The sequence below is a fragment of the Amblyraja radiata genome, chromosome 6 (assembly GCF_010909765.2).
Source record: "Amblyraja radiata isolate CabotCenter1 chromosome 6, sAmbRad1.1.pri, whole genome shotgun sequence".
In the NCBI taxonomy this organism is placed as follows: domain Eukaryota; kingdom Metazoa; phylum Chordata; class Chondrichthyes; order Rajiformes; family Rajidae; genus Amblyraja; species Amblyraja radiata.
In genome coordinates this window covers 47,671,302-47,685,439 of record NC_045961.1, presented here as the reverse complement: position 1 = coordinate 47,685,439, position 14,138 = coordinate 47,671,302, and the positions used below count along the sequence as shown (strand labels likewise).

At 41.1% G+C, this 14,138-nt stretch overlaps 1 protein-coding gene across 2 annotated transcripts in view; it reads left to right on the top strand.

Annotated features, from left to right (window-relative positions):
* The window catches only part of rdx (radixin), an 88,804-nt gene that overhangs the window by 45,680 nt on the left and 28,986 nt on the right, over positions 1-14,138 (top strand). For both annotated transcript variants that reach the window (XM_033022714.1, XM_033022713.1), the window contains exons 3-5: positions 1,559-1,642; positions 8,373-8,468; positions 12,370-12,644. In XM_033022714.1, the coding sequence (XP_032878605.1) occupies positions 1,559-1,642; positions 8,373-8,468; positions 12,370-12,644 (455 nt within the window). The remainder of the gene's footprint in view (positions 1-1,558; positions 1,643-8,372; positions 8,469-12,369; positions 12,645-14,138) is intronic.

Sequence of the window (14,138 nt, the reverse complement as noted above, 5' to 3'; positions counted from 1 at the left end):
TTGTCTGTCAGTCACTGACGCCACTGAAAAAACAATTCAAGTTTGTCCAATCTCTTCCTTGTTGTTAATGCACTCTAAATCCAGGCAACATCCTGGTGAACCTCTTCTGAGTCCTCTAGAACCTCCTTCCTATAAATAATGCTCGAGATGTGGCCTATCCAAAATTTATCGTATACCTTTTATGCAAGAATATAAAATTTGGTTTAAAAATAACTGCAATTGTTGTAGCCAAATATAAATTTTACCATGTATGATTATCTTCCATTATAAATTCATGACTAATATTTTCATGGAAGCTAAATGATGTAAAATATCATGCTGTGATTATTCCTTTATTGTGCAGGTGCTGTAGCACTCAGACATTATCTACAAGATCCTTGAATTGAAATGTAGAGAAATCTGTTGAATTGTGTTTTGCTAGATAACAGAAATTCCAAGCTCTACTTGGAAACAGGGCGTTGCCTATTTCCTTCGCTCCATAGATGCTGCCTCACCTGCTGAGTTTCTCCAGCATTTTTGTCTACATAGGGCAAAATAAAAGCTGGATTGTCTGTGAACCCACTTTTCTTGTGATCTATGACCCACATGATCTGAGGGCTGCATTAAGTCACCAATGGTTTAAAACTGTGTAGCATTAAAATCACAAAAATAGGCAACTTTGGAGTTGACATGTATGTCAATCAGAGGAGAATGGGAATCAAATTCCAGGATGGATGAAGTGGATGCATGAATAAGTAAGCAGAAAAACTTATGCAGAATCTTTAAACTTGAATTGTTCTGTTTTCTTTGTTTGTGTGTACAAGAGTATTTGGTGAAGGCTCCCAGTCTGAGCATTGAACAAACAGGCCCATAGTTGGAAATTTCTCACTTGGTTATTGGCGGTCGCTTTAATGCTGCCTGAACTGTCAATGGAAATACTTGAAGTGATGGATTTCAAAGGATGTTAACTTCAGTACGTATTGTTTTGCAGAGACCTGTAAAGTGTTTTAATAGCCTAGTCATATGGTATATGATGATAGTGGAAAAAATATAGAATATATCTGCATGATGCTCCCATGAATGTCATTGATTTTCAAAATGCACTGCTAGCAATGACATTGGTCAACAAGCTAGCAGGATAGAGATGGTAAAAGCCAAGGAGTACCCTAATGATGTCCACTGGCATTGCATTGTATGATGCATGTACTTGATTCCGATTCACAATTAATAATGTTCTAAATTGTCTCCATTTTGCAAGGTTGTTTTTCTTTTTGTAACCTAACTAGTAATTGGCATGTCATGTGCTGCTAATTATTTTCATGGATGAATGGAATTCCCTGATGCATCAGTTTGACTTCAAAAATATTTTTCTTCTGGGACTTCCACGATTATACTTGATAGAAGCCATATAACAGATGGCAGTTCTTGGTGCTACAACGTGGGACAGAGTTAAAATGCTGATCACCGCCCCAACTGCGAGATTTGTTCGTATTTTTGTGTCTCTGTGTCTCTGTGATTCTGTGACTCTGTGACTGTGTCTCTGTGTCTCCGTGTCTTAATTTTCTGTTTCTTTAAATAGATCAATGTGCGGGTTACCACCATGGATGCAGAGCTAGAGTTTGCCATCCAGCCAAATACAACCGGCAAGCAGCTCTTTGATCAGGTACGCTCACTTATATACAGTTCATTCGTATTTATGTGAAGCTTATTTTTATTTAATGTGATGGAAAATTATGAAGTAGTTTTGCTTCTAAAGCTGAGCAGTTTAGGACTGCAGTTGCTGTTTGCATTTGTAGAGCATAATGGGTGTGGGGGGGGAGGAGGGGCAAGAACACTGAGAGATGCAATTGTGGATAATGGGTTTGTGAATTCAAATGTTGTGAGAGGACAAGACTATGTTGGCCGTTAAAAGGGAGCTTCAGTCCAGGGTTGGGCTGCCCATGATTAAAGTGCTGGGTTTTGTTCAGTCTCTAGTGTGGAGTTTTTAAGACTTGAGATTTCAGACATACAGTGGAAACTGACCCTTCGGCCCACTGAGTCTGTGCAACTCGCGATCACCTCCTACACTAACCTAATACTAACACACTAAGGACAATTTACAATTTTACCAAAGCTAATTAACCTACAAACCTGCACTTCTTTGGAGTGTGGGAGGAAACCACAGCACCCGGAGGAATCCGCTCACAGAGAGAATGCACAAACTACAGACAGCACCCATGGTCAGGATCGAACCTGGGTCTCTGGCGCTGTAAGGCAGCAGCTCTACCGCATTGCCACTGTGTCACCCAGTTCAAAAGGCTGCTGAGGAGGAAATTTAAGAACTTGAATCTAGAATTAAAAGTTAAGATAAAGGATTGGGAAAAGATGAGCTGCATTGTGAAGCTATCGTGACAAATGCCCTGACGTAACTTTTCACCCCCTATTAGTGAAGAGAGCCAGTGCAGGATGGACTGGTTTGGCATATGGCATGGTAGGTCGTTATGTCTGCAGAATCTTGGTCAAGGAAAAAAATGTGTGAAGGAAGAGGATGTTTAACATAGCCGCCATATGGTTTATGTGGAAGAAATTAATTTAGAGGGAAATTAAAGGAAAATGAAACACGGAGACTTTGCAGGTTTGCTTCAAGAGTCTTTATTGCATGATATCATGAAGAGATGGCGGCTGTTAACTGCTCACCAGTTCTCTGACTTCACAGCAGAATTAGCCGACAGTTATACTGTACAGTGAACAACTTTTGATTTTTGTTAGATACAACTACACGAAAATATACTATCTACTACATGGGTACTAATTATTTCATTAGTCATAACATACATTTTGTTTATGTCAATCTTATTCAACAGCAGATGGTTAATATGTCCTACACAATACAAGGGTATCTTGACATTATTCTATCTCACCTTTTAGGCGGACTGTGCCACCATCCCCCCCCTCCGAGCCAATCATAAGCCCCCATTTACTGCAACGTATCTACGCCACTAGCGGTAGGGGTTGCGGGTGGTCTACTGTAACACACTCCTGAGTAACACAAGCTTCCTTATCTCCGTCTACTAATTTCATGTTTACATTTACCATCCACCCTTCAACACATTCCTAGACAAGTAATACGTCTAATCTTACTTTGCTGATTCCCACAAACCTCTTCCACACCTGGTCAACGAGAGATACAAATTGTCACATCCAAACACCTTTTTGTTACCTTGTTCAATTCCAATCAAAATTAAGTAAGAAAGGATATTAATATTTTCTTCCACAGTTTAAATAGGGCTGTGTGGTGAGGCAATTGCAGTTCAGTAAAAGCAGGAAAATGAACATTGACCATTTACCAATTGAAGGTGAAATTTCATTGGAAGTGAGGAAAGAAAAACAATGGTGAATGATGGCCGATGCGGACATTTGTACCTTGTATATTGCTTTGTCTCTTTCCTGTGTTTTAGACAATAGACAATAGGTGCAGGAGTAGGCCATTTGGCCCATCGAGCCAGCACCGCCATTCAATGTGATCATGGCTGATCATCCCCAATCAGTACCCCGTTCCTGCCTTCTCCCCATATCCCCTGATTCCGCTTTTGAATGGTAGGGTTTACAATTGTCCAGCTGAGTGTTAACAATCCGTATGTGTACATGCTCCTTAGCAGCATGCATGGAGTAAATTAAGAAAATGATTAATTGCAGAGAATTGTGGACGCAGCCCAGAACATCACATAAACCAACCTCCCTTCCATTAACTTCATTTACACCTCTCGCTGGCTCGGCAAGCCCACCAACATAATCAGGGATGAGTCGCACTCCGGCCATTCTCCTCCCCTCTCCAAAACAGGCACTAAACGTTTTTCACATTGTTCTCTTTATCATGTATCTGTACACTGTGGATGGCTCAATTGTAATCATGTATTGTCTTTCCGCTGACTGGTTAGCACGTAACAAAAGCTTTTCACTGTACCTCTGTACGTGTGACAATAAAGTAACTGTTAGTGATCCAGTCAGATATAGGAAATAGCTAAAATTAGCCCGGTTTAGTTCCTTTACTCCTTCAATCATTTGGTACAGCATTTGGGCTAGAACGCAAATACGGAATACTCTTGCAGTGATATTTTCTAATATGAATAGTTATGGGGGGAGGGGAAGGGAAGAAAGGAAAGGTATTGGAAATACTGAGTGAGTCGGGCTGCATCCATTGTTGGGGTTAATGGTTCAGCATTGATTTCTCCTGGGATGCTGCTGGCTCAGTACATTTCCAATATTTTCTATATTTAACTTCAACTTTTAAGCGTGCAGGTACAGCAGGCAGTGATGAAAGCGAATGGCATGTTGGCCTTCATAACAAGAGGAGTTGAGTATAGGAACAAAGAGGTCCTTCTGCAGTTGTACAGGGTCCTAGTGGGACCGCACCTGGAGTATTGTGTGCAGTTTCGGTCCCCTAATTTGAGGAAGGACATTCTTGCTATTGAGGGAGTGCAGCATAGGTTTGCAAGGTTAATTCCCGGGATGGCGGGACTGTCATATGCTGAGAGAATGGAGCGGCTGGGCTGGTATACTGGAATTTAGAAGGATGAGAGGGCATCTTATTGAAACATATAACATTATTAAGGGTTTGGACACGCTAGAGGCAGGAAACGTGTTCTCGATGTTGGGGGAGTCCAGAACTAGGGGCCACAGTTTAAGAATAAGGGGTAAGTCATTTAGAACGGAGATGAGGAAACACTTATTTACTCTAAGTTGTGAGTCTGTGGAATTCTCTGCCTCAGAAGGGGGTGGAGGCCGGTTCTCTGGATACTGTTAAGAGAGAGCTAGATAGGGCTCTTAAAGATAGTGGAGTCAGGGGATATGGGGAGAAGGCAGGAACAGGCTACTGATTGGGGATGATCAGCCATGATCACATTGAATGGCGGTGCTGGTTCGAAGGGCCGAATGGCCTACTCCTGCACCTATTGTCTATTGTCTATTTTCAGCATCTGCAGTTTTTGTTTTTGCTTTTTCAGTGAATATCTGAGATTTGTTTAAGAACTTGGCTTACTGCCTGTACCACGCGACAGTGAGAGTAGGAATGGAGCGAGGTGGAGGATAAATGCGTGGCTGAAAGACTGGTGCAGAGGGCAGGGATTCAAGTTTCTGGATCATTGGGACTTCTTTTGGGGAAGGTGGGACCTGTACAGAAAGGATGGGTTGCACTTGAACCCGAGGGGGACCAATATCCTGGCGGGGAAATTTGCAAAGGTCACTGGGGAGACTTTAAACTAGAATGGTTGGGGCGAGGGACTCAAATAGAGAAAGCTAGTAGACAGAATGGGAGGCAGGAAGCAGAAAAGGGAAGCACTCGGACACAAGAGGAGAAAGAAAAAAAAGGAAATAAACAGAGAAGAAGAGACGGGGGGTTTCTTAAATGTGCATATTTTAATGCTAGGAGCATGGTAAGAAAGGTGGATGAGCTTAGAGTCTGGATAAACACCTGGAAGTATGATGTTGTGGCGATCAGTGAAACATGGTTGCAGGAGGGCTGTGATTGGAAACTAAATATTCCAGGATTTCGTTGCTTCAGGTGTGATAGAATTGGAGGGGCAAGAGGTGGAGGTGTTGCATTGCTAGTCAGGGAAGATATTACAGCAGTGCTTTGGCAGGATAGATTGGAGGGCTCATCTAGGGAGGCTATTTGGGTGGAACTGAGAAGTGGGAAAGGTGTAGCAACACTTATAGGGGTGTATTATAGACCTCCAAATGGGGAACGAGAATTGGAAGAGCAAATATGTAAGGAGATAGCAGATATTATTAGTAAGCACAAGGTAGTGATTGTGGGAGATTTCAACTTTCCACACATAGACTGGGAAACACATTCTGTAAATGGGCTGGATGGTTTGGAGTTTGTAAAATGTGTGCAGGATAGTTTTTTGCAGCAATACATAGAGGTACCTACTAGAGGAGGGGCAGTGCTGGACCTCCTGTTAGGAAATGAGACGGGACAGGTGGCGGAGGTATGCGTTGGGGAGCACTTCGGGTCCAGTGATCACAATACCATTAGTTTCAATATAATTATGGAGAAGGTCAGAACTGGACCTAGGGTTGAGATTTTTGATTGGAGAAAGGCTAACTTTGATGAGATGCGAGATGATTTAAAAGGAGTGGACTGGGACATTTTGTTTTATGGGAAAGATGTAGAAGAGAAATGGTGGACATTTAAAGGGGAAATTTTAAGAGTACAGAATCTTTATGTTCCTGTTCGGTTGAAAGGAAACAGTAAAAATTGGAAAGAGCCCTGGTTTTCAAGGGAAATTGGACATCTTGTTCGGAAAAAGAGGGAGATCTACAATAATTATAGGCAGCATGAAGTAAATGAGGTGCTTGTGGAGTATAAGGAATGTAAAAAGAATCTTAAGAAAGAAATTAGAAAAGCTAAAAGAAGATATGAGGTTGCTTTGGCAAGTAAGGTGAAAGTAAATCCAAAGGGTTTCTACAGCTATATTAATAGCAAAAGGATAACGAGGGATAAAATTGGTCCATTGGAGAAACTGAGTGGGCAGCTATCTGCAGAGCCAAAAGAGATGGGGGAGATATTGAACAATTTCTTTTCTTCAGTATTCACCAAGGAGAAGGATATTGAATTATGTGAGGTAAGGGAAACGAGTAGAGTAGTTATGGATACTATGAGTTTCAAAGTAAAAGACGTACGGACACTTTTGAAAAATATAAAAGTGGATAAGTCTCCAGGACCTGACAGGATATTCCCTAGGACATTGAGGGAAGTTAGTGTAGAAATAGCCGGGGCTATGACAGAAATATTTCAAATGTCATTAGAAACGGGAATAGTCCCCCAGGATTGGCGTACTGCGCATGTTGTTCCATTGTTTAAAAAGGGTTCTAAGAGTAAACCTAGCAATTATAGACCTGTTAGTTTGACTTCAGTGGTGGGCAAATTAATGGAAAAGATACTTAGAGATAATATATATAAGCATCTGGATAAACAGGGTCTGATTAGGAACAGTCAACATGGATTTGTGCCTGGAAGGTCATGTTTGACTAATCTTCTTGAATTTTTTGAAGAGGTTACTAGGGAAATTGACGAGGGTAAAGCAGTGGATGTTGCCTATATGGACTTTAGTAAGGCCTTTGACAAGGTTCCTCATGGAAGGTTGGTTAAGAAGGTTAAACTGTTGGGTATAAATGCAGGAATAGCAAGATGGATTCAGCAGTGGCTGAATGGGAGAAGCCAGAGGGTAATGGTAGATGGCTGTTTGTCGGGTTGGAGGCAGGTGACTAGTGGGGTGCCTCAGGGATCTGTGTTGGGTCCTTTGTTGTTTGTCATGTACATCAATGATCTGGATGAAGGGGTGGTAAATTGGATTAGTAAGTATGCAGATGATACCAAGATAGGGGGTGTTGTGGATAATGAAGAGGATTTCCAAAGTCTACAGAGTGATTAGGCCATTTGGAAAAATGGGCTGAAAGATGGCAGATGGAGTTTAATGCTGATAAATGTGAGGTGTTACACCTTGGCAGGACAAATCAAAATAGGACGTACATGATAAATGGTAGGGAATTGAAGAATACAGTTGAACAGAGGGATCTGGGAATAACCGTGCATAGTTCCTTGAAGGTGGAATCTCATATAGATAGGGTGGTAAAGAAAGCTTTTGGTGTGCTAGCCTTTATAAATCAGAGCATTGAGTATAGAAGCTGGGATGTAATGTTAAAATTGTACAAGGCATTGGTGAGACCAAATCTGGAGTATGGTGTACAATTTTGGTCGCCCAATTATAGGAAGGATGTCAACAAAATAGAGAGAGTACAGAGGAGGTTTACTAGAATGTTGCCTGGGTTTCAACAACTAAGTTACAGAGATAGGTTAAATAAGAGGTCTTTATTCTCTGGAGCGCAGAAGGTTAAGGGGGGACTTGATAGAGGTCTTTAAAATGATGAGAGGGATAGACAGAGTTGATGTGATCAAGCTTTTCCCTTTGAGAATAGGGAAGATTCAAACAAGAGGACATGACTTCAGAATTAAGGGACAGAGGTTTAGGGGTAACATGAGGGGGAACTTCTTTATTCAGAGAGTGGTAGCGGTGTGGAATGAGCTTCCAGTGGAAGTGGTGGCGGCAGGTTCGTTGGTATCATTTAAAAATAAATTGGATAGGCATATGGATGAGAAGGGAATGGAGGGTTATGGTATGAGTGCAGGCAGGTGGGACTAAGGGAAAAAAGTTGTTCGGCACGGACTTGTAGGGCCGAGATGGCCTGTTTCCGTGCTGTAATTGTTATATGTTATATGGTTATAAAAAATCCCGTGCTGTGAAACAAAATGAGTGCTTTCTGGATGTTAGCTAACCTTTTACTTTGTTTTAAAATAAAACGTAACTGTTTAATTAGTAATGCAACTATATTAATGGATTTTCTTCTTTCAGGTTGTAAAGACTGTAGGACTAAGGGAAGTGTGGTTCTTCGGCCTACAGTACGTAGACAGTAAAGGTTATACAACGTGGCTGAAGTTGAACAAAAAGGTATTGTAAAAAATATATATTTTTAATGTGGAAAGAATTGATAAGGCAGATGAGACTTGGTTTTGGCATCCTGTTCAGCACAGACATTGTGGGTCGAAGGACCTGTTCTTCTGCTGTACATGTTCTAATTTGGTCGCACAACTGTTTTTGCAATTGCAGTGCACATTTCAATGTACAGTAAAACTCTGAAGAAGAGTCCTGACCCGAAACAATAGACAATAGGTGCAGGAGGAGGCCATTTGGCCCTTTGAGCCAGCACCACCATTCAATGTGATCATGGCTGATCATCCACAATCAGTACCCTGTTCCTGTCTTCTCCCCATATCCCCTGATGCCGCTATTTTTAAGAGACCTATCTAGCTCTCTCTTGAAATCATCCAGAGAACCTGCCTCCACCGCCCTGTGGGGCAGAGAATTCCACAGACTCACCACTCTCTGTGAGAAAAAGTGTTTCCTTGTCTCCGTTCTAAATGGCTTACTCATTCTTAAACTGTGGCCCCTGGTTCTGGACTCCTCCAACAGCGGGAACATGTTTCCTTCCTCTAATGTGTCCAAACCCTTAACAGTCTTATATGTTTCAATGAGAAACCCTCTCATCCTTCTAAACTCCAGAGTGTACAAGCCCAGCTGCTCCATTCTCTCAGCATATGACAGTCCCGCCATCCCGGGAATTAACCTTGTAAACCTACGCTGCACTCCCTCAATAGCAAGAATGTCCTTCCTCAAATTAGGGAACCAAAACTGGACACAATACTCCAGGTGTGGTCTCACTAGGGCTCTGTACAACTGCAGAAGGAATGGAGCTTCCATCACTTGGCTGATGATTGAAAGTGGATTGATTGGGCATTAACTAGCAAGATTTAATTTGCTAACAATCTTATATGTTTCAATGAGATTGCCTCTCATCCTTCTAAACTCCAGAAACATCCTTCTAAACCCCTTCTAAACGTCTCCTATCCATTTCCTCCAGAGATGCTGCAGACTAAGGGACCGGTACTGACCTTTGAGTTTGTAACCTTGTGCATGTGCCTCCTTATTCCAGAGTCCAATAACAGCGTGGAATGCCAAATTTGCTGAACATCTGTCACTTGGTTTGTCCTGAGCTCAAGTTCAAGAGGTTCGAACATGCGAGTGACAGCATCAGTGGTCATCGACTTACAATCAGATAAATAGTCACTATCACCACCCTCTGCCTCCTATTGCTGAAGCATTATTTGGATCAGCCCCACTCTGCTGTACCTTGTCGAGGTTGATGCAAAGTGCAAGTTCTGAAGTTAAACCTTAAAATTGAAGTGAACTTGAGAATTAACAGCTGTGTTATTTGCTAAATGGCTAGTATTTTGGAACCTGTTGACATATTCTCACAGGACCTTGTTTTTACCATTGGTTAAAATATTCTTCTGAGATGTAGGGTGAATTACTGATATCACAAATGTTGAGGTTGGAAATCTTCTTGTCATTGGACAATAAGCTTTCTCCTTAAATGGAAAACCACCAATTGAGCAACTAAAGTACCTAAACCAGAGTCCAACTACTACTTTGCTAGTATGCCTGCCCTTTTAACTGAAATCAACGCCCCTTCTATATTCCAGCTTCCATTTTGGCACCAAACTAATTTGTTTAAATTTTAGAGGTTTTGTCTGAATTATAAAACTGTTCAATATAAACAATACTGAATAATTTTAATCTTTCTAAATTTAACTTTGCTTGTATGCAATAAGCTGTATATGTTTTAAGTCTTTTAAGACCCTGTTCATTGGTTATATACATACTAAAAACACTTATTGCATCATACTAAAACTTGATTTAGAAAGGTTTCATTGAGTTTATGCTGGAACATTATGCTGCCTTTTTCAAAATGTATTACTATCTTAATTCTATTTTTATTTACTTCTATTCATTATTGTAAATGCTTATATATGTGGCCCTGAGTCAGGGTAGGCTATTTGGTTTTGCCATTGCTCCCCCCCCCCCCCCCCCCCCCCCCCCGGAAAAATAAAAATAATTGAATTGAATTATAGGGCTTCCAGAATGGATTTTAGCTTTGAAATAAATAAAAAAATGCAGAGGTCATTGTAAGAAATGTTGCCAGATCTTCTCTAGATTAAATGAGATGTCAGGACTGCTCTATTCCTGCATGCTTTTATGATAACTCAAACTTTTAAATGTGAATAGAAGTGGCTCAATGAGAGCAAACTTGTAATTTTTGTGCTCCATGGTTATGGGATGGTGGGTGTTTTGTGGTTGGTGTGAAATACTAAATCATGGCATAAACAAATAGTATGTTTATAGGGTGAAGGCTGCTGAAGGAAGCCAAGTAATGGAGAAACCATCTTCAATAAGAAATGTTTAACTTTTCCCAAAATGTTCTCAAAGGAAGGGGTGAAACTTTTCTATTCTAGATATATATTTATCAGTATCCAGAATTCACAACCCAAGTAAAGCTTTCTCTGTGCTACCGCTTAGTGATTGATTGGACAAGACACTTATTGCATCAGTATGACACTATTCTAGTTCCCATTATTAGTAATTCTCAGTAAGTTTATCAAATTAAAGACTGGCTGCTTGCTATGAATTGGATCTAGAATGCCAGAATTAATTTCATAGAAAAAAATAGGTGCAGGAGTAGGCCATTCGACCCTTCGAGCCAGCACCATTCAATATGATCATGGCTGATCATCCAAAATCAGTACCCCGTTCCTGCTTTTTCCCCATATCCCTTGATTCTGTTAGCCCTAAGAGCTACATCTAACTCTCTTTGGTCAAACAATAAAATCTTGTGACGGGCAGAGATCTTAGTGTACAACCTTTTTTAGACTTGTTTCAAAATGAAGTGCCAGATTTGTACCATACTGGGCATCGTGTGTCTTTCGCTAACAGATCGCTCTGTTCCCTACCCTCCAAAGGGCCTCATGGCTTATGGCCCAGACACTGTGGCCTCCTTTGCATGCAAGTGATCAACTTTGCATGCAGCTGAGGAAATTATTTTGGGATTGATTTAACTTCAGAGCCAAGCCTCTGGGTAGGATCACATACTATGATCAAGTAGCTCTGGCTGTTCCTTGCCTTCCTCCATCTATATTTTTCAAGTGAAATGTGAACACATGATGGCACTGTTTTGTATATTTTCTCATGACTATCCTTTTTTTATATAGTCAAACAGCTTGGAAACAGGCCCTTCGGCCCATCCTGACCAACATGCCCCATCTACTAGTCTCACCTGCATGTGTTTCACCCATATCCCTCTAAATCTACCCTATCCGTGTATCTATCCAAATGCTGTTTAAATGTCGCGATAGTAGCTACCTCTATACACCCTTCACCCTTCGCTTAAAAAAAAAAAAAGGATTACCCCTCTCACCTTAACATATATCCTCTGGTTTTCCCTACTCTGAACAAAAGACAGTGCATTTAACTGATCTATTCCTCTTATGAAAAAGGAAAATTCCCCATCTATTGTAGCAAAGTGTGACACAAAATGCTGGAGTAATTCAGCGGGTGAGACAGCATCTCTGGAGAAAAGGAATGGGCGATTTTTCGGGTCGAGACCCTTCTTCAGACTACTGACTACTGAGTTACTCCAGCATTGTGTGTCTACCTTCGATTTAAACCAGCATCTGCAGTTCTTTCTTATAGCAAAGTGTGTTGCTTTTTATCCTAAACTAGAGATTGAACAGCTGTTCATGTCATCCCTGGCCTGATAAGTCAGCTGGGACATCATTGTAGGTTTCATGCGTGAAGTATAAGCATTGGAATAATATACAGGCAAGATTTCTTGAACTTTATGGGGTCCAACAAATGTATTTTGCATAAGCTTCACTAAAGTGTGAAATTGTATTGTTGGTTCTAGCTGTTAAAGCTGAAGAAATCATTTTCTTTTTTCCATCCGCACATATTCTAGGTTACACAGCAGGATGTAAGAAAAGAGAATCCACTACAATTTAAATTTAGGTCAAAGTTTTTTCCAGAAGATGTGTCTGAGGAACTGATCCAAGATATTACACAGCGTCTGTTCTTCTTGCAAGTAAAGGAAGGTATTCTTAATGATGAAATCTACTGTCCACCAGAAACGGCAGTCCTGCTTGCTTCGTATGCTGTGCAGGCCAAATATGCAGATTTCAACAAAGAGGTCCATAAATCGGGTTATTTGGCCAGTGACCGCCTCCTTCCCCAGCGGTAAGTAGCATTGTGGTTCTATGCATGCATTTTGTCTTAAGCAACTGCTATATATAAAAACAATCAACTTTCTAGCTGCACATAGTTTTGTGTTGCACACATTTTCATGTAGCTGGTGGATATCAAAAGATAAATGCAATTAGGGAAGGATTTTTATTTTTAACTGGGTTTTGTCAATTTAAGATGTCTAATCATGCAGTGTGAAAACTGGCCCTTCGGCCCAATTTGCCCACATCAGCCAACCTGTCCCATCTACACTAGTCCCACATGCTTGTGTTTGGCGAATAAAAGGAGGATAGAAGCAAAAGCTAGAAGGGAGATAAGAGAAACAAACCTGAAGGCGTTGTGCCTTAATGCGACGAGCATTCGTAATAAGGTGGATGAATTGAATGTGCAGTTAGTAGTTAAGGAATATGATATAGTTGGAATTACCAAGACATGGTGACCAAGGGTGGGAACTAAACATGCAGGGGGTATCCAATATTCAGGAAGGATAGACAGAAAGGAGGAGGAGGTGTTCAGAGGCTAGTGTCCTGAATTTAAGGAAAGGAGACTTTGCAGGTATGAGACAGGAATTGGCTAGGATAGACTGGCAAAGTATGCTTAAAGGGTTGTTGGTGGAGATGCAATGGCAAAGAATGGAGAAATTTAGAACTCAACAGACAAAGGGGTTAATTAAGGGGGGGGAAAAAATGAAAGAAAGCTAGCGGGGAATATAAAAACTGACTATAAAAGCTTCTTTAGATATATAAAAAGGAAAAGATTAGTGAAGCCAAATGTAGGTCCCTTGCATTCAGAGACGGGTGAATTTATAATGGGAAATAAGGAAATGGCAGAACAGTTAAACGAGTACTTTGGTTCTGTCTTCACTAAGGAAAACTCAAACAATCTCCTAGAAATACTAGTGGACCGAGGATCTAGTGGGAGGGCGGAACTGAAGGGAATCCACATTATTCAGGAAGTGGTGTTAGGACTGTTGGGACTGAAGGCAGATAAATCCCCAGGGCCTGATGATCTGCATCCCAGAGTACTCAAGGAGGTGGCCCTAGAAATTGTGGATGCATTGGTGATCATTTTCCAATGTTCTCTCGACTCTGCCTACCCTCCAGTCCACAGGAACTGATCCAATGTAACTCCACTTTTAAAGGAAGGAGGGAGAGAGAAAGCGAGAAATTATAGACCAGTTAGCCTTATATCGGTCGTGGGGAAGATGCTTGAGTCGATTATTAAAGATGTTATAACAGCGCACTTGGAAACATCGGCCAAAGTCAGCATGGATTCATGAGGGGGAGATCATGCGTGACATCTGGAATTTTTTGAGGATGTAACAAGTAGAATGGATAAGGGAGAGCCAGTGGATGTGGTGTATCTTGACTTTCAAAAAGCCTTTGACAAGAGATTAGTGTGCAAAATTAGAGCACGTGGTATTGGGGGTAGGGTATTGACATGGATAGAGAACTGGTTGGCAGACAGGAACAAAGAGTAGGAATTAAT